The sequence below is a fragment of the Apodemus sylvaticus genome, chromosome 8 (genome assembly GCF_947179515.1).
Source record: "Apodemus sylvaticus chromosome 8, mApoSyl1.1, whole genome shotgun sequence".
In the NCBI taxonomy this organism is placed as follows: domain Eukaryota; kingdom Metazoa; phylum Chordata; class Mammalia; order Rodentia; family Muridae; genus Apodemus; species Apodemus sylvaticus.
This window is the reverse complement of record NC_067479.1, coordinates 65,895,077-65,921,901: the sequence shown is the minus strand read 5'-3', so window position 1 is coordinate 65,921,901 and position 26,825 is coordinate 65,895,077. Positions and strand designations below refer to the sequence as shown.

The window sequence follows — 26,825 nt, the reverse complement described above, 5'->3', positions numbered from 1 at the left end:
TCTTTAAAACTACTATTCAGGGGTAGGGTTGTGACTCAGTTGGTAGAGTGCTTGCTTAGAATGAAGGAAGTCCTCAATTCAACCCCCAGTACCAGTATGATCGAACAAAGCTATAATCCCAGCACTTGAGAGGTGGACATGTGAGAGTCAGAAGCTCAAGGTCATCCTCAACTACTAAGTAAAATCGAGGTTAGCCTGAAACATGAGACCCCGTTTCAAAACAAAACAGAATTCCCACTAGTGGGCCGTGTCTTGAGAACTACAGGAATCACATCTTTCAGTGAACTGCTGATGCAAGCTGCAGGCGGATTAGCTTTTCCTTCTCTTCTGCAAACTGAGAGCATTGGCAAAGATCCTCTGCACCCCATGGCCCTGGCCCTGGCCTGTTGGCATCTCTGGTTTTTCTCTCTTCCTGATCCAAACCAGCCTGTTGTGCTGGTGTAGTTACTAAAACTCCTTTGCATAACACCTTGCTGGCCTCTCCCCATCAACAGAATAGAGGACCCTTCTCTAGCTTCCCACGGAAGCCCCTCCCGTGCTTCTGGTTTAATTCCACCTACCACTCCTTGACTAGGCTGTCTTTGTGTATGCCATCTCCTTCCACTTGGAATATGCCCATTTTTAAACTGAAATTCACGTTTTTATTTTCTTTGGGGGGGGAACCAAACCAATAAAAATTTCTGTTTATCCTTTCACCACAAGACAGCGAAAAGAGACGCCGTTCCCTCCTGGGTTCCTATGGTGCTTTCTTTGTAAGCCGTTCTGTAGTGATCTCTCTCCATGAGGTTCAGAGAGAGACAGAGACAGAGACAGAGGCAGAGAGGCAGAGCAAGCAACAGGGTGTGGACATAAAGAAGTAGAGAGGAGTAACACTGAGTTGAAGGGTATTTAGAACTTAGTGGAGAGGGCTGGAGAGGCGGCTCAGCCGGTAAGAGGTGCTTATTTACATGTGGAAGTGGACCCAGCCAGTCTCCCAGCAACACTCAGAACCTGTAGCTCCTCCCAGCTCGGCTCACCCTAATCCCTACTCTCAGGGGCAGGGACTCCGTTTCCTTTCCTTGGCCTGACCACAGTAACTCAACCATTTTAGCTGCTCCTCTCTTCCTCTTCCCCCCCCCCCCCCCCCCCACCCCCCCCCCCCCCGTCCCCAGTGTACAGCCTGGACTCCTCTCTGCCTGTTTGCTCCTTTATACCTACAATAAAAATCTTCTCTGCACTTTAGGAATGGTCACGTCCTCCTTTTATTTCATTTTTTAATTCAAACACGTGTCTGAGTGCAGGTGGGAGGCAGAGGTCAACCGTGGGTGTCACTCCTCAGACGCTATCCACCTTATTTAGAGGTCAGCCGTGGGTGTCACTCCTCAGACGCTATCCACCTTATTTAGAGGTCAGCCGTGGGTGTCACTCCTCAGACGCTATCCACCTTATTTAGAGGTCAGCCGTGGGTGTCACTCCTCAGACGCTATCCACCTTATTTTTTAAAGCAAGGACCTGGGCCTTGTAGCGCTGACTGAGCAGACTGGCCAGCGAGTCTCAGAGATCCTCCAGTCTGTGTCTCCCCAGTGCTAGGATTACAGATGCGCACTGCTTTGATGTCTTTTAAACATGGTACTAAAGATGGAACTCTGCTTCTCATGTTTGTACAGAGAGCACTTCACTAGCAGACCTATTACCAAAATCCCTAAACACTATTTTGTTTTTTTGAGGCAGGGTCTCACTATATTGCTCCGATTGACCTGGACTTCACTATGTAGACCAAACTGGCCTATCTCACAGCAATCCACCTGCCTCTGCCTCCTGAGTGCTAGGATTAAAGATATATAGTAGCACACCCAGCTCTTTTTTATTCATATTTGTTTGAACAATTTGTATGTATAAGTAAGAACAGGTGCCCATGGAGGCCTGAGGATTGTATTGGACTCCCTAGAGCTGGAAATACAGGCCACTGTGAGTCACCCAACATGGGCGCTGAGAACTTAACTTCGATGCCCCCAAGGGCAGTATGTGCTCTTAACCACTGAGCCATCTCTCCAGCCCCAAATACTCCTTCTTAAAACCCAAGATTTACTACTTGTTTAGTTTCAGAAATTTGTTAAGGAAACTTTCAATGTACTCCAATCAACATACACTATGATAGTGAATTTTGATTGTCAACTTGGATTAAGTAACAACGAGGGCATTAATGCAACACATTGTTTAATATATCTCACAGAGACTAGCTGAAGAGGAAGTGCCTGCCCTGAATGTGGGGGCAACATCCCATGGGCTGGAGTCCTAGCCTGAATGGAGAAAGAGGAAACCACCAGTATTCCCTTTTGTTTCCTGGTTCCTTGAAATGTGAAAGATCAACTTGTGCTTATATGGCATTGCCAAGAGCCTTCCTGCTCCCATGTCTCCCTTCTGGGATGGACTGAATCCTCAAACATGAGCCAAAATAAGCCCCTCCTCTCTTTGTTTTTTTCCTAATATTTGTCTTAGCAACTAGAAAAGGCACTAACAGACTCTAAGTACTCACAGATCTGCTCAGAATCTCTCTCAGTCTTGACACCCAGACCCCCTCCACCCCCCCCAGGTTTTCATTGGAAATGCCATTAGCAATGTCCAGAAAGAAAAAATCTGGGAAATGTTTTATGTTTACTTACTTGAGCTCATGGTTTTGGAGGGTTCTCTTCATCATGGTGGAGGAGCACAGCCGAAGGAGAATGGTTCACTCATGGGGCAGGAAGCAGGGAAAGGGAGGGGATAGGAAGGGCCACAGCAGGCACAGCCTGGGACACCCAATGTCACCTACTGCTTCTAACTAGGCCCTGCTCCTTCTTCACCCATCCCAGTAATATCATATTATGACTCTGCCAGGTGACTAATTCAGTATGTGGGAAGGCTCTCAATCTATTTATTGTCTCTGGAAATGCCCTCACAGACAGACACTTCCACAGGTGTGCTTTGCCGATGTCCTAGGCATTTCTCAATTCCACCAAGCTGACAAGACTAACCATCACATAGTTGTGACTATTGTTCTAAACACTTGTCACTTCTGTCTCTGCTCACAAAGCTGAGAACCCCAGCTAGCTCTAGTTTCCTAAAAAAAAAAAAATGGGATCATCTTTCACTTCAATACAGGATAAATTTTGCTTTTGTTTTTTCAAGGCAATGTTTCCCATGGCTGCCATGGAACTCACTCTGTAGAGCAGACTGGCCTCACCTCAGAGACCTGCCTATCTCTGCCTTCCAAGTGCTGAGATTACAGGCCTATGCCACCACTGCCCAGCTTCAAACAGGATATATCTTAATTTAAAAAGTCCTGGTAAAGGTTCCAGTTACTTTAACTTTTTAGGACTTACCAAAAACCCGAAAGAAACAGGATTGTAATTTTAGAAGACACTTAGCATGACCAATGTCATCAAGGATTTTGGGATAGTCATTTTGCCTGTGCAGACACTGTATGCTTCTGTTGTGTTCTGGATATTTTGCTGTCGGGACAGACGGGACAGACTGCTCCTACCTCAGCCAACCCCTAGAGATAGGTAGCAGCTCTTCGTGCCAGCAGCATGCACTTTCTATGCAAACTAACCAGCGAGTCCACCTCCTGTATTAGGCTCTTACACTCTAGGACAATATTCTTTGTCCTGATCACCCCTTGACTAGGCAACAACTAGAGACAATGCTTATGGCCCAAGACTGCTAACATTATTCAAATTAGCTATCCTGATCTACCTAGGAAAAGCTTTTCTCATCCAATACACCTTTTTCTTCATTCCCTCTGCCTTGAAGTGCTGGGTACTGGGTCCCAGAGCTGCACATATGCCTCTAGGCAACTTATCACAGACCTCCACCCCTAGCCCTGCACTGCTCTCTACTTAATGGCCGCTGTTCCTCCATCTGCTGACCTTGCCATAGGCTTTGCTTTCAACACACCCCCAACAGTCCTGTTAGAAACTAGGTCCCCAAAGTGATGGCGCCAGAGGGAAAGCCTCGTGGGAGGCACCTGGGCTGTGAGGCAACTCCCACTATGAATGGACCAATGCTGGCTTGGCAGCAGATGGTGTCTCTATTCTATCCTCCCAAGGCAGTCAAGAATAAACCTTATTTTTTTTTTCCAAATGACAAAATCATCAGATGCCTGAGCATGTCCATAACTGTCCTTCGTGGAATACATTGTGCAAATCAGATCCCGGTATGGACCTTTTGATGTTTTATTTCTAGTTGCTCTCTTATAATGAAAATGTAGTATACTATAGAATATTATTGAGCCGTATTAAAATAAAATCATTACATTTACAGGTTAAATAGATAGGAAGATCATATTGAGTAAGGTAACTCAGACCCCGAAAGACAAATGTCACATGTTCTCATTTATTGAAGGCTCCTAGTTCTAATCTTCACATATGAAGAATCCCTCAGTGGAACTTTTCTTTGCAACAGATCCATTTGCAACAGAGATCATTACAGAAAACCATAACAATCGAAATGCAGAGTTGTGGAACACAGTCCCAATGTATACTTTTACAAGACAACTCCCACGCCTAGGGTTCAGGGAACTCTGTAGAAAAGAGAATGGAAAGACTGTAAGAGCCAGAGGATCAGCGAGTTTGTTCTGAGACTGTGTCTCCTAGCCATGTCAGAATCTATACCTGAGAGTCTTATTCACATGACTGACTAAACGTGACCTGAACAAGAACAACAGACATGCCAGAGTGGACAAGGGAAAGACCACATGGCTTAAACCTACACAAACAACTACAGGCAACTAAGGAACACAGAGAAATAGTCTTCTTCAGGAAAGAGAACACCAGTTGTTTATCCAAAACCAAATGGTCAGCCCTGTCCACACGCACAGATGAGCTAACATTATACAGACTGAACAGGGTTACATTTAGGAACATACATGTAACAACTATTAATAAAAAAGAGGCCATGAATTCAAAAGAGAGCTAGGAGGGTTCTACAGGAGGGTGTTAAGGGAGGAAAGGGAAGAGGGAAATAATGTGATGCACTTGCTGCTCTTACAGAGGGCTGGGATTTGGTTGTCAGGACCCACACTGGGCAACTCACACTGCATGTAACTCCAGCTTGATGATCTGAGGCACTCTTTGGACTTTGAGTACCTACATGTAGATATACATATACACACAGACATCAAAAAAAATCTAAAAACTAACAGGTGGATATATTAAGATCACTAAAAGTAGTACACTGAAATTAGAGAATTCTCTTTTCCACATAGCTCTACCCACCCAGTCTCCTCTGTATTTTTGAGACAAGGAACATTACAGTACAAAGTCTAGTCTGGCCTTAAATTTGTGAGCTTCCTTCCCTGATCTCTCAAGTGCTAGGTTACTGTCTTGTGCCATCACACCCAGTTTAAACATGTTGTGAATCAAAATTACTAAAATAGAAAGTCAGATGAAAGTGAATAAACTTTCTCTTCTTTTTCTTCACTGCTTCACAACACATAGTCTGAATTCTATATATCTTCAGAGGTAAAATGTACGTTTACGTAAGTATGTTTGCAAAGCACGTTACCAAATGTTTGTTTACTAAATAACACGTATGCATTGTGCAGAACTCCATAGCTTCTGGGATTAAAACCAGCCTGCCTTAAATCCCGAGACATTTTACACCATATCTAATCTAGTATGCACAGGTTCCAGAATGCACTCCTAAGTCTCTGCTGCAGAAGTCTGGGCTGAGTCCAAGATGTCCCCTATGCTAATTCCCCAGTGATCCTGCTGGACTACGACACCATGGAAACCACTGCTTCACAACAATCATGCCTATGTTTATTAAGTGCTGATAATTAAAGCATTTTATACACACCGTCAGCTAGTCACAGGCTCTCGGCATGTCAGCATGATTACCCTTTGTGTACGGTGGACTCTGAGAAACTCAGCAGAGGACAGAAGGTCACTGGGCACTGTTCTCCGAATTCTAGCACCCATGTTTTCCTTGCCCCACATGCCCTACAACTTGTTGTGATGAATCCTGACTATGCTTATTTGAGAAAAAGAATGTAACTGTTTGAGGACGTGATTAGCTTAGTCAGGTTGTTAACCAATAGAGAGTGAGTCAAGAAGATCAAAGGTTCAGGACCATGAGGACTCACTTACCTCAAAATCTCTATAATTACTACTATATAATTAATAAAACAGGAAGAATGTTTTAAATACAATACTGAATATTCCTTAATACATCTTTATTATTATTCCTTATAGCAAAAATCAATTAGATTTTTTTGACAGGTTCTCCCTACACAGCCTGGTTGTCCTGGTACTTACTCACTAAATAGACTCACAGAAATCTACTTGATTTTGTCTCCAAAGTGCTGGGAATAAAGGTGTGTGCCTTCACTTGGCTTACTTATATTTAAAGCATCATAACTCTTACAGATGTCTGCCGATATAGTACGTGCAATCACTACTTGCTCATCTTGATGGTCTTCAACAAGATGGTCTGATAACTTTCTTATCTTTCAAAAAGGCAACAGAAAGCAGGAAAACAACACAACAAAAGAAGCAGTTTCAGTTTTAAGAAAAGTAGTCCATGAACAGAGGAAATATATCAGCAAAACTAAGCTGCCAGGTACATAAATTTCTGCCATTTCATTTTATCAAAAAGGACAAGGAGACACAAAATTATTGGATTACAGACTATGGTGAGTCAAGTTCAGAATGACAAAAAAAATAACCACTCAATTACACATCACTGTCAAACAAATATTTTATATAAGAAAAATTCCCTTTAAATATTTATATACATGTTACCACATAATACTGTTAATCAAACCCATGGTTTATTTGTTTAAATAAGATGAAATAAGTTGCCTAGATCTTTTAAATCAAACCTCAGGGTGGTCTAATGGATCCATAGGTTCCTTGGACAACAATAAGAAGCTCACTGTTCAGCATGTGTGCGTGTCTCTAGATCAAGAAGAGCTTTATTAAGTGGTAAGCGCTTGTGTGATGGTGCAGAGGTCTAAGTTTTGAAAACAAACTCATTCAGAAGATCTGCTGCTCAAATAGTATTTTTTCAAAACCAGGTGGAGGAGTATGATAAAATTCACTGAACTGGCAATCCAGAATTGCACTGTCGTCAACTAGAAGGGAGAAAAAGAAAGAAATTAAATTAGAAGAATATTCAAATGCACACATAATTATGAAGCAAAAATTTTTAGGCAAGGATGTTACCTAGTGACAGAGCACTTGCTTAGCAATTGCTAGTTCCTGGGTTCCAGCACCAAAAAACAATTTAAATAGAAACTACTTTCCTAATATATTACATTTCTATTTTTTTATGTGCATGGGTATTGTGCTTACATGTATGTCTGTGTACTATTGTGCATGTCTGGTGCCTGAGGAGGCCAGAAGAGGGCACGGAATCTCCTGGAACTAGAGGTACAGATGGTTGTGAGCTACCATGTAGGTGCTGAGAATTGAACTCAGGTCTCTGCTAGAGCAGCAGTTAGTGTTCTTAAGCCCAGAGCCGTCTCTCCAGGCCACAGTGTCATATTAATTAGCTAAGAGTAAACACATCTACCATCTGGGTTATAAACTCTTCAAAAAGTTGTAACAATGTGTCTGTGTGTGTGTGTGTGTGTGTATTCATGTGTGCATTACACGGTGCATAATCAGAAGTTAGAGGACAACTTTCAGGAGTCAGTTCTCTCCTTGCACCTTGTGGGTCTTAAGGATTTAACTCAGTTCTCATAGTTGGCAGCAAATACTTTTATCTGATTGCCTTGGGTTGCAAAATTTTCATAACACAATCTGTCAAAAACATAAAAAGGAAGTTGTCAAAACATCATTTATAATGATCCCAAGCCACATATAGAGGTGTATGTCTGCTGTATCAACTATGTGGAAGGCTGAGGCAGGAAGAAATCCTTAGCTCAGAAGGTTGAAACCATCTGAGGAAATGTGGTAAAATGTTCTCTCTTAAGTAAAATAATAATGATGATCTCTCAGTTATAAGTAATCTGAATTCTTTACTTGTCTATCCAAATAAATAAACAATTTTAAAAAACAAAATGTTCTATTTTGAAAAAAAACTATTGATTTGTAAAAAGTTCAAAAATCTACCAGTGAGTCTACTATATCCTTCCTTGCTTGGCCCAGTGGTGATATCTACAGTGCAATATCCAAGTCAGGAAACTATCCACTCTAGTCAGTCTCTACAAGGTTTTTAATGAGAATGTTACTAAAGAAAAATGATAAGGTATAGTCATAAAAATAAATTCATAAATGTTCACAGCAGCTTTACATATAATGATCAAAATTCACAAATAAGCCTAATAGCTACTAACTGATACTGGGATTAAACATATTGTAATACAGGCATACAATGAGCTTTCACTACAGAGCAATAAAAAGAAAATACTGGCACACATCACAACACAGAAAAGGAGTATTAACCATCTGAATCTGTATACATAATACTGAAGAAATGCAGGCTAATCTAAGTAAGAAGAAACAGACCCACAGCTGCCTGGCAGGAACGTTGAGAAGTTCAAATCAAGATTATCAAGAGCAGGAGGGAACTCTGAAGTGATAAATAAGTTCATCACCTTGACCATGATGATCACAAAACAAAATAGTACTGATGCAGAGAAAAAAAAGAATTTCAGGAATTATTGCGAGCTTAGATTAGTCCTCAAGTGTTGGCTCTGTAACAACACGTCAGGGCTGTGCAGCATGTTCTCGCTATAGGCTGTGTTTGAGAGCAGAGACAGTGAACCAGGGAGCAGTGGTGCACACCTTTAGGGCCAGCACTCTGCAGGCAGAGGAGCAAGTGTGAGTTTGAGGCCAGCCTGGTCTATCGAGCAGATCCAGGGGCAGCCAGGGCTATGCAGAGAAACTCTGTCTCCAAAAACAAAAACAAAACAAACAAAAAGTAGAGAGAGTGAAAACAGACTGTCCTAGATTAAGAATCAGACAAGATTCAAGGCAAAGGGAATTAATTCTGTTTTTATTTTAAATAGCATCAGACTATTAAAATATCAATTTAACCAAATCTATTCATCAAATTAAATTATAAAATATATTTTACTACATATAATTTGCTTTGTTTTATGTTTTGCACAATTTGCACTTTATGTTTTACAAGATTTTGTTATTTCAAATTGTGTATGCATGCATGTAGTCATTTGCCCACAGGAATACAGATAGATGCCCATGGAGTCCATAGGAGGGTACCAGATCCCTTGGTGGTGCAGTGCAGGCAGTTGTGGGCCATCCAATATAAGTGCTAGAAACCCAACCTGTGTCCTCTGTAAGAACAGCAAGTACTATTAGTAGATGAACCAATTTTCCAGTCCCTGGAAATATTTTATAATAATTTTATTTCATATACTCACTTGTATTAATATAGCTATCCAACTGATCTTTGATTTCTCAGGCTAAGTTGCTTAACATTTTAAGCATTTACATTTTTTAAGTAAATAAAAAATGTATTTACTTAAAAACATTTACATTTTTTAAGTAAATAAAATAATTTCTTTTAAGCTTACTTAATATGTAAGAATACTAACCTATATTTAATTTAAAAACATTCTTTTTTATTTTTGTTTTTTGAAACAGGGTCTATCTATGTAGTCCTAGATGTTCTGAAATTTACTATGTACATGAAGCTGGCTCAAAGGGCAGGGATGATGGGGTAATGGGAAGTATAAATGGCCAAAATGACTATACGAATATATTAAATTATCAAGGAATAAAAAAGAAAAGCACACACATTTTTCCATACAAAAATATAAAAGGCAAAAATCACTGAAAATGAGTTTTTAGGAGAAGAGGAGAGTACTGAAACACAACTGAAAAGAAATGGCCAGCTGTCGTCATCATTTAGTACTTGTCCTCATGACTATACCCCTCTCACACTAACCTACAGAAGGTTAATAAGAGCTTTCATTATAACCCAAATCTAAGAAGTTACATAATTAAGATAATATTTTAGACTTAGTAAAACACAGGCAGAAAATCCCTATGTTTATCGGTCTGAAGTTGGCAAGATGTGTACTACAAGCAAAACAGAATGATAAAGGCACTACAGTTAGTGTTTTTAAAAGTTTTTTTGTTTTTCTGAGACAGGGTTTCCCTATGCATCTCAACCTACCTCTGCCTCCCAAGTCCTGAGATTAAAAGTGCATGCCACCATTCCTGGCTCAAGACCTTGTTTTCAGAGATAAATATAAGATATTTATTAACAAAATGTTATGTCTGACATATGCTTCAAAATAGTCCAAGAAGGAGGTAAAAAAAGAAGTATTGGGTTTGATGGAACTCGGAAGACTCCAAATGGATAATGCAGTGGGTGGCAAGCGCATGAGAAAGTTTGAAATTTTCTATAATAAAAAAATAAAGGAATCGTGAAGCATTACACTGCCTGGTCTTAGGGGCCAACCATACAGAAATGATAGCACTAATGCATCATGGCTTTCAAGAACAAAACAGCTGATTTGAAATCATTCTTAATCAAAATCTCTCTCAGAAGAGTGACAATGTGAGCAGGGTGGTGAGGGCACACGCCTTTAATCCCAACACTTGGGAGGCAGAGGCAGCCAGATTTCCGAGTTCAAGGACAGCCAGGACTACACAGAGAAACCCTATCTCTAAAAACCAAAAAAAAAAAAAAAAAAAAAAAGAGTGACAACGTGTAGGTAATTTTTTAAAGGCAATAAACACCCAATTCACAATACTTGTTACAATTTTATTTCCTGGTCATCCGATCTTTACTAATAATTAGTAAAAAAAAATTGTAAATTTGTAAATCCTGTGAAAAAAATTGGACTTTCTAGAACATAAAACTACATGTGTAGATAAGGGACCAGAAAGATGACTTGGTAGTTAAAAGCACTAGCTGTTCTTCCAAAGAATCAGGGTTCAGTTCTCAGCACCCAACTGGCAGCTCACAACCAACTGGAACTCTAATTCTTCTGGTGTCCTCTAGCTCCAGGCACACATGTGGTACACAGACTCAGACTCAGGCAAACAGAAATCACAGAAAAAATTAAAAAACAAACAATATGATAAAGGGGAACAAGGAAATATTATCCTTAATTCTGCAGAGATAATGTAATAGTCTGAGTGCATTCTACATGAAATATCCTTAATGCCTACTTGTTCCAACTTCTGAGTGATAACTACAAATTAACATAAATGCCAAACAAGTTAGCATGAATCTACTAATAAAACAGTAACATCTGAGCTTACCATATACAACTGGATACACTGTCCCTCGTATACCTGATGCCGGACAATGCATGTTTTTCCCATTCAAATATACATTTAATTCTACATGGTCATATGTTATACCCTATGAAGGAAAGAAAAAAATTTAAGGATAAAAATATAACTGTTACACAAAACCCTCAATAACCTAAAGCACTGAGAAGCATGCTCACAGAGACAAAAGTGTGGGGTCACAGGAACTTTCATTAGAACTGACAATCTGGCAGTCCACTGTAACTAAAATGTTACTAGTGATTATTGGAGCTGTGGGGTAGTAACAATGCAAAATTCCAATTAGAGGTAAAACAAAGATAAGAGTTTAAATTATAGTATTATATCTGGATAACTTGGGTTTTATTATTTAAATAGTTAGAGTAAATATAACATGAAGACCCTTTTAAACTCATAAAAAACTCTGGTCTTTCTTTAGACTTTTATCTGATGCAGAAAACACTGTTCCCCATCAGGGGTGACTAACTTTGTCAAGTTATGAAGAGATGAACTGATATATGTTATTTTTTATTTTAAAAATACTTTAGTCATTTTCTAACTTAAAATCTTTTTATTATTTTTGTATCTGGTTATGAATGTGCACATGCAGGCAGGCATCCAAGGAAGCCAGAAACTGGTGCTGAATTCCCTGGGGCTAGAGTTACAGGCAATTGTGAGCCATCCAATATGGGTACCCGGAACTGAATTCGGGTCTCTGGAAGAACAAGCGCTCTTACCCACAAAGTTATCTGTAGACAGTCAGTTCTAAGAAATGATACATTTCTCTTTTTACCCTTGTCTCAAGTAAAACCAGTATCTACAATTTAATATGAATGATGGTGAATACCAAGTTAAAAAGAATAGCCTAAAACACTAAAATTTTAAAAAAAGAATAAAAACATATTGTACACACTAATGACGTCTAAAAAATGACATGAGTCATATTATTACAGTGCAAAAGTCACCTGAGACAGCCTGCAGTGAAGCATTATTCTAGGCATTTCATAGTCATTTCATGTAACAAGACAGTTAGAGTCACCTAGCAGACGAGGCAGCCGAAGCACAGAAAGGCTAAGTAATTTAACTAAGGCTACAGAGCTAGAACGTGGCAGAACTGAAGCCATAAGTTGGCTTCAGAACACTTTTACTCATCACGCCATATTCTGCTTTCTTTTAAAATTTTGTACAGGCAGGTTGGAATCCCTGGTTTAAAATACGAAATGCTGGGCTGGAGAGATGGCTCAGCGGTTAAGAGCACTGACTGCTCTTCCAGAGGTCCTAAATTCAAATTCCAGCAACCACATGGTGGCTCACAACCATCTGTAATGAGATCTGATACCCTCTTCTGGTGTCTGAAGACAGTGACAGTGTGCTTATATATAGTAAATAAATCTTAAAAAAAAATGAAATGCTCCAAAACCTGAAACTTTCTGAGCACTTAGACTACACTATTATACTCCACGTAGAAAATTCCAAAACTGATCCTGTATGATAGGTCACAGTCAAAATAAAGACACATTAAAAACACTGTGCAAACTGGGTCAGCAAAATGGTGCAGCAAGGGAAATATGCTTGCCACAAAGCCTGAATCTGATCCTGGAGCCAAATAGTAGAAGGAGAGAAAACCTGAGGTGTCCTCTGATAGCCACTAGTACCACTTGGCATGTGAGGCATTCCATAGTACAATGTAAATAAAGTTCTAAAAACCTTACACTGCAGAGATGCTCACAGTCACCCTGGCAGTTCTTGCAGAGGTTCGCTCCTCCATCCCACTTGCAGTTCTAACTCCCAAGACGAGGGGATCTGAAGCCTTCTTCTGGCTTCTACAGGTATCAGGCATGTATATGTGCATATACAGGCAAGAAAAACACCCACAAACAAAATGTTATAGTAAAAATTGTCTCCCAGCTGTGCTATGTAGGTGGATTCCAAACTTACCCTTCCTTGGGTCCCACCGAATCAAGAAATCTACTGTATGTATATATCTAAATCTATATCTATATCTATATAGATTTAGATAGATAGACAGACAGACAGACAGACAGATAGATATATAAAAATTTCAACATCAAACAAAAACCTGAGGCTGGAAACTTTTCCTAGTTCCAAGCATTTCAGACCTACAGTTACTAACTAGTACAAAGCCAGGTCTTTCTCTTTGAAGAATGAATACTAGAAACATGATGGGCTGGGGGAGGCAGCCTAGTATATGTGAGACACAGCACAATAAGTCATTTTTAAAAAGAAAGAATAAATAGAAGCTAGAGAGCTCTTCCAAATGATAAACCACAAACAAGCAAACAAACAAACAGAAACCAACAAGTAGCAGACTGCTTCTCTGGGTCTCCCTGGATGTGGGTCAACTGTAACAATGGACTCAGGTGCTTTGTAAGCACTTCATAAGCATCACTCAGCCTCCATCCCCTTCTCAGCAAGGGTTCAGGAAAGCCCATGTGTGAAGGCTATAAAGGATTTCTCAAGTGTTAGCAAGCTCAAGTTTAACGATGGCTCAGGGCCTGGAAAGGGAGCTCAGTTGGCAGTGCCTTCCAGCATGCCCAAAGCTCTGAGTTCGATCCCCAGCACCACTGGAACAGGAAAGTAGTAGTATGCCTGTAAGTCTAGGACTGGGGAAAGGCAGGACCCCAGAAGCTAAAGGTCATCCTATACAGCTACTTAGCAAGTCTGTGGCCAGCCTGGGCTACATAAGGTCCTCTCCCAATAAATAAACACTGAATGACTGATAAGAGGCATAGTCTCACCAAATAGCCCTGGCTGGGCTGGAACTCAGTATACAGAGCTCAGGCTGGCCTTGAATTTGAGGTGATCCTCTTATTTCTGCCTCTCCAGTGCTGTGATTACAGGAGTGAACTATCAATCCTAGCCTAAACAATGCCTTAGTGATCGCTTCTGTTTCATTTTAGTTTAAAAGAACTAAAAATGCACTTGTTGCATCTTTAGTAAAGAGGCCTGTTTTCATTTTTTTTTAAAAAAAATCAAAACATAATTACATGAAAAAGAATGTATGTGATCCTCTTTATGGGACTTGAGTCCAGGCTCCCTTCACCACCTGTGGCACCATAATCCACTGCAAGATAAGTTATAAATGGGGCATCTATCAGGATAACAAAACTAAAAAAACTTGGAAGGGTATAAGAATCCCCACCTCCTCCAGTCAAGTTCAGTTCAAGTAGTGTTCCAAGCTAGCATGCCTCTTACATGATGTAAAAACCTTGAGTCTGCCACAGCCACACCATAAAATACAAGGATAGTTTCCTGTCTTATAGTCAGCTCCTCCTGCTGCCACTGCTGATAGCTTTACAACATTTATCTGCAAGTGTTCAGATCAGGAAGATGATATGGTCAGCTTTCTTGATTCTGCTTATACATAACATTTTAGGTCTTTAAAAAAAAAACTATCAGAATGGGCATAAAAACTTAAAGTCTAATTTAATAATAGTGACAGACCAAAGGTGACATTCTTAGCTTTGTCAACTTGTGGTATCAGTCATCTCAAGGAGTGAGAAAATATGCATAAGGTCAGTATTACAATGAAGGAAACATCTGTTTCCATTTCATCTTACATTATAAATAAGTTGACAAAGTCAGCCGGGTAGTGATGGCGCACGCCTGTAATCCCAGCACTCTGGGAGCCAGAGGCAGGCGGATTTCTGAGTCCAAGGCCAGCCTGGTCTACAGAGTGAGTTCCAGGACAGCCAGGGCTATACAGAGAAACCCTGTCTCAAAAAAAAACCAAATCCAAAAAACCAAAACAAAAATAAATAAGTTGACAGCCTCAACATGACAGCAAAAGTCTCTTTTAAGAAATAATCAGGGGCTGGAGGGATGGCTCAGCAGTTAAGAGCACTGACTGCTCTTCCGAAGGTCCTGAGTTCAATTCCCAGCAACCACATGGTGGCTCACAACCATCTGTAATAAGAACTGTAATGAGATCTGACTCCCTCTTCTGGAGTCTCTGAAGATAGCTATGGTGTATTTACATATAATAACTATATAAATCTTTAAAATAAAAAAAAGAAAAGAAAATAATCAGTTAGCTGGGCATGGTGGCACACTTCTTTGATGCCAGTACTCAAAAGGCAGAGCAGGTGGACCTTTGTGATTTCTAGGTTAGCCTGTTGTACATAGTGAATTTCAGGCCTGTTAGTGAGACTGCCCAAGAAATTATTTATATAAGGGTGTGCCATATTATGGATATCTAGCAATGACCTAAGTAGTCTTAGTTTGCTTTTTATTGGTCTGATAAACACCATGACCAAAGCAACTTGAGGAGGAAAGGGTTTATTTTGTCTGACAGTTTACACTTCATCCATAAGGGGACGTCAGGGCAGGAACCTCGAGGCAGGAGCTGAAGCAGGAGGAGTGGTGCTAACCAGCTTGTTCTCCGTGCTCACTCAGCGTGTATTCTCATATGGCCCAGGAGCACTTGTGCTGGGGCACCATCACCCACGGTGGGTTGGATGGACCCTTACATACGGATCATTAATCAAGAAAATGCCCCACAGACTAGTCTACAAACTTATCTGACAGAAGTGGTTTTTTTCAGTTGAGGTTTCCTCTTCCCAGGTGACCCACACTTGTGTCAAGTTGACAAAACAACAAAAACTAACCAGCATACAACTACTTAAAAAAGGAAAAGCAGATTTTACAATAGTTTATGCCTTTTGTCTTTTTCTTTGGCAACTAACCTTTTTGTTCCTCTTTTAAAACAGGATCTTGCTGCTATCCTGGAACTTACTAAAACTACCTGCACCAACAAGTTTAAAAAAAAAAAAACAACTTTCATAAGCAAGCTTTGAGATTTTTTTTTTTTTTGGACAAGGTTTCACTGTGCACCTTTGGTCTGGAACTCACTATATAGACTAGGCTGCCCTCAAACTCATAGAGATGCCCCTGTCTCTGTCTTCATAGTGCTGGTATTAAAAGCATGTGTCACCATGCTCTGTTCTAACCCTGTTGAGTTTTGAGCCCAATTCTTTGAAGGGTTCTGAAAGTAGAGGCATTTAATAAGATTGGATTTAACAAAGATCAACACTTGCAATAGAATGCTATAATTTCTAATATGTTCCTAACAATAAATATGAAATACTTTGAGAGATCTCTGGCCTCAAAAATACCTAATATCCTCTAATATGCTTAGAAGGTTTCTCTGTGATAGTAGTATACTGTTTAGCAGTCAACATAAAAATAGTCTTGCTACATGGAAATACAGAATCAGTCATCCTTATGTCCTGGTCTGCAGGAAACGCCAGCAGGACAGAGCAGGGAAGGGAGGCAGCAATATTCAGCAGCATTCTCTCTGAAAATGATACCACTTCATTAGAACCAATCCCAGGGCTTTGGAATAAAAGTCACAACCTGCAATGCAAACCATGCCTACACTAAACAGCTCAAGTTTAATAATTTACAGTGGCAGCAAATCTCCCAGGAGACTCACCACTACATCTCCCTCCTGAGGAAGGCTGTTTGCCGGCAGCCTGTTTTTCTCTTCGTTGTTGTGGTACAGGGCTCCATCATTTCTCATCACCAGGCTATGCATGTCACGACCAAGAGGAATCTGGTTCAAGTTAACTTTCTGAGTTGCAACACCTATACCCCAGATTCCTAAAAATACAACAGTTTAAATATATCATAAATCTAAAGAACACAAATATAAAAGATTTCTTTTAAAAGGGAGTATCAACTGCTTTTCTTTTTCTCTTTCCTTCCTTTTCCAGTCATGTCTCACTGTGCAGCTCTGGCTAGCTTGGACTTGGAACTCACTATATATACAGTATATAGACCAGATTAGCCTTGAGTTCAGAGATCTGCCTGCCTGGGTCCCCTCAGTGCTGGGATTAAGGACATATACCACTGTTGCTTGCTTTGGCTTTGAAGACTATTTTTCAAAGGTAGGTTGCAGGGCCAGTCAGATGGCTCGGCAGATAAAGGGACAAACCTGAAATCCTGAGTTTGTACTTCAGAACCCAAGTCAAAGTGGAAAGAGGACAGAGCCACCAATTATATAAGGCTAACCTCTGATTTTCACATCCCCACCAGAATCTTATACACATATAATAATAACAAAGTTTTTGAAGTAACCTGCAAAGTATACAATGTTTTCTATAGAGAAACTGGGAGGTAAGAGTTGTATTGCTGGGGTTTAAACAATCACAGTTTTGTTATCTTGGACAAAGTACTTAACTTCTCTGTTTCCTCATGTGTTGGGTCTAATAGTATTTATAAGGTATGGTGGTTTGAATAAGAATGGCCCCAATATTTGATCGCCTGGTCTGTAATTGGTGAGGTATGTCACTGAGGGTAAGGGCATGCTTTGAGTTTTCAAAAGTACACATCAAGTCTGTCTGTCTGTCTCTGTCTCTCTCTCTCTGTCTCTCTCTCTCCCTCTCTCCTTCTCTCTCCTCCTCCCCTTCCCCCTCTCCCTGCCTCTTATGATTAAGATGTTAGCTCTCATGTACTGTTCCAGCACCATGCCTGCCAGCCACCATGCTCCCCTCCATGATGCTCACTCTCTGAAATTGTAAGCAAGCCCCCAATTAAATACCTACTTTTAAAGTTACCTTGGTCATGGTGTCTCTTCACAGCAACAGAATAATAACTAAGACACAAGGTTAGGAAAAGATACAGGTATCGCTTCTCGGCCTTTTGGCTAAGATCAAGTGTGGAAAAGATACAGGACTACCCAAACACAGCACTTAGGATAGGTTAAGAATGTTTTTAAATGATTGAGTAAAGCACACACTGAATATTCAAAAGCCACTGGCTATTACTATTTTCTCTTAAAGTTTCTTTGTTTTATTTGATTTTTGTTCTTAGCACTATAGGGTTAGAGATATAAGTATAACCTTGTGGTAGTCTTGGCCTTGGGTGACAGCAAAACACATTCACTCATATTCTCTCTCTCTTTCTGTGTTCTATTATATTTATGAGTAACAAGTAATAATTTTTTTAAAAAAAGATTTATTTATTTATTATATACAAGTACACTGTGGCTATCTTCCAACGCACCAGAAGAGGGCATTGGATTCTATTACAGACGGTTGTCAGCCACCATGTGGTTGCTGAGATTTGAACTCAGGACCTCTGGAAGAGCAGTCAGTGCTCTTAACCACTGAGCCATCTCTCCAGCCCCAAGAAATAATATCTTATGAACAACAACACAAAGGTTGAACATGAATAAGATATAAAATAATTGCTGGGGATCTAAATCCAGTACCTCTCACATGCTGGGTAAGTACTTTCAGCAGATTATATCTCTAAAAGCAGGCATTCTCTTGCCCAGACAAATAAATTATCTAGAGTCTTGGACCTTTGCTTTTATTAAAATCAGAAGAAATACTGTGCATGGAAGGTTTGAACTTCCATGCTGGTAATACTTTTTCAGAATTAACTGATCCCATCAGAAAGTTATATGCATGTTTGGAGTTGACTATCTTGATGTCTGAAATTCTTTGACCTTATAGTTTATCTCCCCAAAAGAGGCAAGTATGAGAATGACAGCAGGTGGCATTACTAACTTCATAACATTTACAAACAGGGTTCTGCAGTCTCCATTCCTAAAGAACTGTGTGCAACCACCTCTAACTTCCAATACAGAATGAACACTCCAACATTCCATCTGTCCTAGGGATGGCACTGTAAACAGTGTCCCTCACAGAAAAATCCACATCTAATTCTGAAAACTCGAACCTTTGCTTCTTTTAAGAATCAAGTATATATTGGGGAGACAAGAGTAATTGGGACAGTCTACAGCCAATGAAGTAATTTACAATAACACTGTGGACAGACTTGGACTTATGCCACACACTTAAGAAAATCAGTATAAACTACTATAGGGAACCAGTCACAGAAGTACTGTATTGTCTGAACAGTGAGATTCTCTTTACTATAGTCTTTTTACCCTGTAGTTATATCATTCATGAAGATTTCACCGGAGATCTCTTTATAATATGGCTTTTATTAAAAACAAACCAAACCCCACATATCTGACCATATATAATACTGCTACAAGTTATGATCCTAATAGTCATACAGATTTGCCATATAATTCAAGAAACTCCCTAAAATTGAAAAAAAAAAAGTTTGGCTGTGAAGTGTCCCTCCCAAAGGGCTATGTAGAGCCCTGCTGATGGATTTAATCACACAGAGTGACTCTGTACCACGAGGATTCTGCTTTCATGAGGAAGATAGTCCTTTGTGTAGTCATAGTATGATGGCATTATTAGAAGGTGGTATAAAAATAGGAATTGGGACTTGTTTGGAGGAAGGAAGTTACTGGGAGTATGCCTTTGCAGAGTTTATCTTGTCCCCAGGCTCTTCTGGGTCATTACTGTTTCTTGGCTCTCATGAAGTGGGGGACTTTGCAACACCAGTATCCTCCCAAGATTTCATGCCTAACCGAGGTTAGGAAACCACAGAAGCACTCACCATCTCACTGTGTATGGCTCACTGTATGTGTATAGAACTCAGTAGGCAGGTCAGGTGGTCTTAAACTTACAGAGATCTGCTACCCTCTGGCTCCCAAGTACTGACATTACTTTGTTATAGCAACTAGCATAGGTACACACCTCAGATTTCTTCCAGAATTCTATATCTGATGACTGCTTCAAAAAGCAAACAACCAGGGTATCTTGGTAAAAAGTTAAGGGGTAGGGCTGTAGAGATGGCTCAGTGGTTAAGATCACTGATTGTTCTTCCAGAGGTCCTGAGTTCAATTCCAAGCAACCTCATGGTGGCTCAAAACCATCTGTAATGGGATCCCATGCACTCTTTTGGTGTGTCTGAAGACAGCTACAGTGTACTCATATATGTAAAATAAATAAATAAATAAATCTTTTTTAAAAACTTAAAAAACGTGTTAAGGGGAAAGCTCAAATCATAAGATTATTCTTTATCCTAACATGAAATATAGCAAGAGTTAAAATGCTTTACAGGTCTAACATAGAAGGTGGCTCTAGAACCTTAAATGATGTTAGTATCTTATATCTGCTCAGCATGTCTTGTCTTAAAACACTGTCATACACACAACTCCTACTGCAGACGGTGTAGCTCCTAAAATTACTATTCCATAGAAGAGAAAATGAAACCTAATTTAGCAAACTGATTGATTTAACTTGAATCACAAGAGTGGAAGACCGGGCCCTGTATACATAGTTTGGGACTTTTCTTAACCATCTTCTAAAATTTGTTTCATATTCAAAATTATTGTTAATATTCAAAATAACTGACATTTAATAGTTAGGTGTAATCATACTAACCGGTAGACTGGATTTTGAACTCAAAGTAGCTTTTGTTCTGATGTAAGGGTGCGCTGGCTAAACAACCTCCGGTGCCACAGATTCTTCTTCCGTTTTTCACTATGACAACATCTGTTCCTAAACAAAACACAAATACCACAATCACAGTTGTGTGCTAGCCATGTATGTGTAACAGGGGGAGGGAGAGCAAGTAAACAGGTGTGGTTGCCAGGGTCAATATCAGCTGTCTTCTTTCTGAGCTGGAACCTGGAGGTCGCTGACTGACTGGTTAGACTGGCTGGCCAGAGAGCCGCTTAGATCTTCTTGTTTTGTCCTATTAGTGCCTCAGTTACAGAAATGTACTGTCATGTCCAGTTTTGTGTGGGTGCTAGGGAACAAGGCATGGGTCATCACACAGCAAGCACTTTATCCACTAAGCCAGTGCCCCAGGCCTGTTCACTAATTCAGTCAACAACAACTATAACAACAAACCGGGAATATTATTAGTCTTTTTAAATTTAAGGAATATTGATAGATTATTTTAAATACTTCATTTTCCACTTTTTAAAGAGTACTTGTACATAATATCCATTTGTACATAATATTCATTTGTAACAAGTCTTTTTCAATTAAGTTGTTTCAAATAAACTAAACTAAGCTGAGTATTTAAATTATTTGCCAGGGCGTCAGTGAAATGGTTTATCTGGAAAAGGAACTTGCACCAAGCCTAATGACCACTTAAGTTTTTGATCTGACTCCCAGAAGTTGTTCCTGACTTGACACACAAGTCATAGCACATGTGTGTCCTCATAAATGCATATGACATAAATAAAATATAAACAAAAACATTTATAGGATAGAAGGAGACTAACTCATTTAATTTTTAACCAATAAACAGATGAGATAATCTAACAATTTTCATTTAATACAAGCCATAAAAACTTAATATACTGGTACAATTTTCAATTCCAACCAAATGACTTAAGACAATCTATTAAAAGACAGTCGAGCATCTACTAAGTAGAAGCCATTACCAATAGTCTTATACTTACTACAGCTCACACTGGAGTTGTCAAGTAAGAGCAAAGGAGTGAATAACTCAATGATGGGAAGGAACAGCTTCATGTTGAAATGGCTGACACTGAAAAACCTGGTTTTAGGATTGTTACATGTTCACTAAGAGAACCTCTACTAGTCACATGGCAAAAATATAAGCAAGTTTGTTAGTTAGTTATGAGACAGGGTCTCTCTGTACTGCCTGTACTAGTTTCAACCTTTTGATTTTTCCTTTCTCACTCTCCTAAATGGGATTCCAGATATGTACTACAATGCCTCACTATCAATAAGATCTTAACATCATTAGCCACACTTTATTTTCATAGAAAAGTTTAGTTTCATCTCAAACAACTTCATATTCAACAGCAAGAAAAATACTGCTTTTGAAATGCGAACCTATTAGTACTTTGTTTCTGAATTTTGGGGTAGGAAATCAAGTACATCAGAGATCACGAATAGAGCACAATTCCTTTTTTTGTTTTTTTTGTTTTTTTGTTTTGTTTTGTTTTGATTTGATTTCGAGACAGGGTGTTTCCGTATAGCCCTGGCTGTCCTCGAACTCAGAAATCCACCTGCCTCTGCCTCCCAAGTGCTGGGATTAAAGGCATGCGCCACCACTGCTCAGCAAGCACAATTCTTCTATGTAAGAAAATCTTTTAACACTAAAACATGTGACTTCCAAAGTCTATGGCCATTATTATCTCCTCCCTGGCAATAAAACCATAAACCAAGCAGATACAAGTTTTAGGACTAGGTGGCACTCCTCCAGAGGGGCCTACATAAAACTTGACAATAGTAATAAAAGGCTGGGTTCCTACTTAAATTGGTTGTTTTAAGACTATACACTGTCAAGGTAAATGCATTTTTTTATTTGTCTGTTTAATTAAAAATGTTAAGGGCTGGCACCTGCCACAAAGCCTCAGAAGACCAGAATTTGATCCCTGGAACACATATGGTAATAAGTAGTCTTCTAACACACACACACACACACACACACACACACACACACACACACACACACACACGCAATTTCTGAGCTGGAGAGATGATTCAGCAGTTTCAGGCATTTGCCACCAAGTCTAACAACCTTCCACAAATTGGAAGGAGAGAACTACTTCTTACAAGTTAGCCTCAGCTGATTATGGTGGACCATACTAGTAGGATATGCTCAAGAAGCAGAGGTAGGAGAATATCAAGTACAAGTAATCCTCTAGCTCCACATCTGTTCCTAAACATATACATATATGCAATAAATAAATAAATGCAATTTTAAAATGAAAACAAAACCACTAAATGATTGCAATAAATTTTATAAATGATCTGTATCTGACTACCTCCATATAAAATAAAGAGTGTCTTCTTTGATGTCAAAGACAGTATAATGCTTGTGCTTAGTAAATAACTTACATAGGAATGAATAAATAAGCTGTGCTAAGCACTTTGTAGCAAACAAGTAGCGTCTGCTTTTCTTTAAGGACAGACTTCCCTCTTGAAATCCAAGAATTCTGAGGACTCAGTCTTAGGCTTCAGTATTGGATGTGAGTTAAGTCAGCAAGTACACTTCATATTTTGTGGTCACATTGATTAAATCAGGAGCCTTTATGTGACCTAGCAAACAATAATCAGGGAAAGTGTCAGGACTTTTGCAGAGAACAACTGAAGACACTTTTGTTCTTGTTGGACAGTATAAGAAAAAGTAGCTGGGCATGGTGGCACATGCCTTTTGTCCCAGTAGTTGGAAGACAGAGGCAGGAAGATCTCTTTGAGTTTGAGGCCAGACTGGTCTACAAAGAAGAGTTCCAGGACAGCCAAGGCTATAACACAAGAGAAACCCTGTCTTGAACTGCCCCCACTTGCAATAAAAAATAAAAAGAAAAGAAAAAGTAGCCAGTTTCTGCCAATGGTCATGGCAACTAGCCTTCTTGAAGCCAGTGCTGCCTTTGTACATTGTGTCACAAGAATAAAATTCCTCCATCATGCAAACAATTCTGAGTTGTAATTTATAATACTTGAAATTGAAAAGGTCTTCAGTGAAATATATTTCCATGGGTTATGCATGGGATACTTTCTTTTTCTGAACTGGTCTTCCACACACACCCTGCCTCTATAATCATTTACTGCTTTTCCTCTCGTCCTATGGCATGAAGTTAATGGAAATATGAAAAAATTTTCAAAACAACTAGGCTGTTTGGTGAGTTGGAACTTCAGAAGCAACTCTAAACATACCATTCCCTCTTACTTTGATGTGTTTCCTTACTGAGACAGTTAATGCAGACAGGCGTATATTCCAGAGACCATTCCAGGGTGTTTGTGGATCAATAGAGAATAACTTCAAGCTTACTTCTCTTTAGTACAATGATATTCTGTATTTGGGCCTAAGTAGCTCATATAGTTTTACTAATAACTGGTACTACTTTGAAAAGTTAAATCAGATTTGAGTACAGAGAGACAATTATATAAACACAGCCATAAATGTGTGTTAATAAACATTAGAAATTTCCAAATAAATAGTGTCTTAGATTTCTATTGCTATGATAAAACACTATGACCAAAGCAACTCAGGGAAGAAATAGTTCCTTTCCCTTACAATCCCACATCACAATCTATATAGAAGGAAAATAGGCAGATCCTTAAAGCAGGAACCTAGAGGCAGAAATTGAAGCAGAGGCCATGGAGGAACTCTGCTTACTGGCCTGCTCCTCCTGGTTTGCTTAACCTGCTTTTGTACGCAACTCGGGACAACCTGCCACGGGCTGGGCCCAACCACAACAATCATTAGCTAAAAAAAAAAAAACAACAACTCTACAAACTTGCCTACAGGTAACCTGGATGGAGGCATTTTCTCAACTGACAACCTTCTTGCCAGGTAACGCTAGCTTGTATCAAGTTGCCAAAATTAAATAAATAACAGTAACAAAGCACAAGCAGGATGAGTATATCCCTTTCAAAATAACTACCTTGAAAGTTATTTGTTCCAAAAATACCAATTTACAATTATACGAATCCAAAAAATATTTTTAAAACTTCAAAATGGTTTTAAGTAGTGCAACATCATTCTTTAGATTTAAAAAAAGGAAAGAAAGTGAAAAAGCAAGCTGGGCATGGTGGCACACACCTGTAGTCATGTGGAAGGCTGAGGTGGCAGGGTGGCTTGAGCCCCCGAATCGAAGACAATCTGAGCAATAGGAGAGACTACTCCCCTTTAATAACCAAACGACAACCAAGAAACCAACAAAATGAACCAATACGAAACTAGTATAAAACAAGCAAAAAACCCAACTCTATTCTTTAGGTTACATAATTTCCCCAAGGCTAAACATAAGTGCTGTGGTTCCCATGTTTTCAATTTAAGATCAGTCTGCATTTGAATCATTCTTCTAGCTCAATACTTCTCTTCCTCTTTATTGTGATTCTCACATCAAGCTTTTCTGTGTTTGAGGATAATTTCAATTTACTGTAAAACAGGTTAAGAAAAAAGTTCCATGGAAGGGAAGAAATTGAGAGCTGGTATCACTGTCTGTCACTCAGCACCTGAGGGTGCTGGACAGCACAGGAGGAAGGGAAACGTCAATGATACAATAGATTGCTTGGTTCTTCCGAAAAGACAACAAAGGCCAGTAATAAGGAACAGACAGCACAGTGGGGGCGTAAATGTCACTACAGTCCTGTACTCTTATCCCAGCCCTTAATACAGCATCTTGCCTCCTAAAATTCATATTCATTGAGTAAATTAAATAGAAATGTTTCCTGAGAGAAAGTACAAGATCTGAATATCCACTGTCTGTAGTGATGGATAAAGGTTGTAAGGTATTTAGTACCTCAGTAAGTCTGTACTACACTAGAGACTGTAAATTTGTGTTGGCACTGAACACCATAGTAAACAATGACTGCATATAGGAGTGCAATAGAAAATATAATGGGCAATGTTTCCAGATTTGTAGATTATCTGGGCAGAAGAGAGTTTTGCTGTAAATATTAAGAATACTTGTGTGGGGCTGGAAAGATGTCTCAGCAGTTAAGAGAGACTGTTCTTCCAGAGGTCCTGAGTTCAATTCCCATCACCCACATAGAGGCTCACAATCATCTTTAATGGGATCCAATGCCCTCTTCTGTTGTGTCTGACGACAGCTACAGCATACTCATATAAACCTTAAAAAAAAAAAAAGGATGCTTGTGTTACTTAAAAACACAGTCTTTTAGACAATGAGGGAATCAAAAATGTATTAGTTTATTGGACTAATACACAAAAAGACAGTACTCTAACTTAAGTAATTATTCTGGGAAATCTGACTGGACAATATTCCAGAAGCTTGGAACTATATTGTGGGGGGGGGAGATCTAAAAACTTAAGTAATAGTATGTGGGAAAAGATGCTACAGAGGGGGAAGAATGTTGGATGAGAAATTATTATTAAATTAATTATTAAGCCATTGGGAACTGGAAAAAAAACATGGCTGTGAAGGAGCACTGTTCTGTTTTGCAATCGCTTGACCTGATGGCGAGTCAGATAAAATTACAGCGCTCCCAACAGTGACTAAGGAGTCCAGCAATGGAGATTTCAGTGGAAGTAGCATGTTACGACCTGAGGTACTTCTCCGGGCTTCTGTAACCGGCCTTGTTTTGGCTTCAGGAACTGAGGGGAAAATGACTCCCCCAGAACATGCTTCAGCTTATATTTGATAGTGCTGAAGACAGGATTCGGCGAACAGTGGGTGACACTCGACACCCGGGCACCGATGGCGGGCGCCCCCGCTTTCCTCACCTGGGAACACCTGACTCCTCTCTGGGAGATGGAGTCTACAGCCCTCGGACGGACGCTGCCACTGCCCATGCCCGATGGCCGAGGCCAGCGAGGCCACCGGGGACTGCGTGGTCACGTGGTCCCCGCCCCACTTCCCTCGGCCCTCAGCGGGCCGTTGGGTCCAGCCGGGAGGCCCTTACCCATGTGTTGCGTGTCCAACTGTACGGCCGGCATCTCCTTGAGAGGAATGTGGCCAGTCCCGCCGTCCCTGCAGCAGCGCAGGCAGCACCACGCCGACGCGGCCATGGCGCAGCTACACTGCCCCACCGCTCCGCCCGCGCCCGAGTGCTTCTGGGTCGCGGGAGCTTCGCAGCCCGCACAGCGACGCCCGGGCCGGGAGGCGAAACGGAGGCTGAGGCGAGGCCCCCCGGCGAAGGAGCGAGGACCGCCCGGAGGGGCGGGGCGGTGTCGGGAGGTGGGCGGGGCCAGCGGCCAGCCCGACTGAAAGAGGGTGTGGCGGGTGGGCGGGGCGCTGAAAGAGCTGAGCAGGGGCCCAGGCTT

General features: G+C 40.2%; 1 protein-coding gene across 2 annotated transcripts; it reads right to left on the bottom strand.

The window, feature by feature from the left end:
- Nucleotides 1–6,703: 6,703 nt before the first annotated feature.
- Spryd7 (SPRY domain containing 7) lies at nucleotides 6,704–26,739 on the bottom strand. Of its 2 annotated transcripts, XM_052191252.1 has the most exons (5): nucleotides 26,465–26,737; nucleotides 20,489–20,605; nucleotides 16,669–16,835; nucleotides 11,205–11,307; nucleotides 6,704–7,093 (listed from the first exon to the last, which is right to left on the bottom strand). In XM_052191252.1, exons 1-5 carry the CDS (start codon nucleotides 26,568–26,570, stop codon nucleotides 6,996–6,998), a joined length of 591 nt encoding a protein of 196 aa, XP_052047212.1. In that variant the 5' UTR covers nucleotides 26,571–26,737; the 3' UTR covers nucleotides 6,704–6,995. The 2 variants fall into 2 exon arrangements, with proteins under 2 accessions (XP_052047212.1, XP_052047213.1); XM_052191253.1 differs by lacking the exon at nucleotides 11,205–11,307 and having other exon boundaries at nucleotides 26,465–26,739.
- Between the last annotated feature and the right edge of the window lie 86 nt (nucleotides 26,740–26,825).

What these genes read in the sequence shown, in the direction of transcription:
- Spryd7 (XM_052191252.1), bottom strand. Translation starts at nt 26,570, where the DNA reads ATGGCCGCGTCGGCGTGGTGCTGCCTGCGCTGCTGCAGGGACGGCGGG. An exon ending in GTTGGACACGCAACACATGG is followed by an intron (nt 20,606 to 26,464) that starts GTAAGGGCCTCC and finishes TGTTTTGTTTAG; the next exon opens with GAACAGATGTTGTCATAGTG. An exon ending in GTTCAAAATCCAGTCTACCG is followed by an intron (nt 16,836 to 20,488) that starts GTTAGTATGATT and finishes TTGTATTTTTAG; the next exon opens with GAATCTGGGGTATAGGTGTT.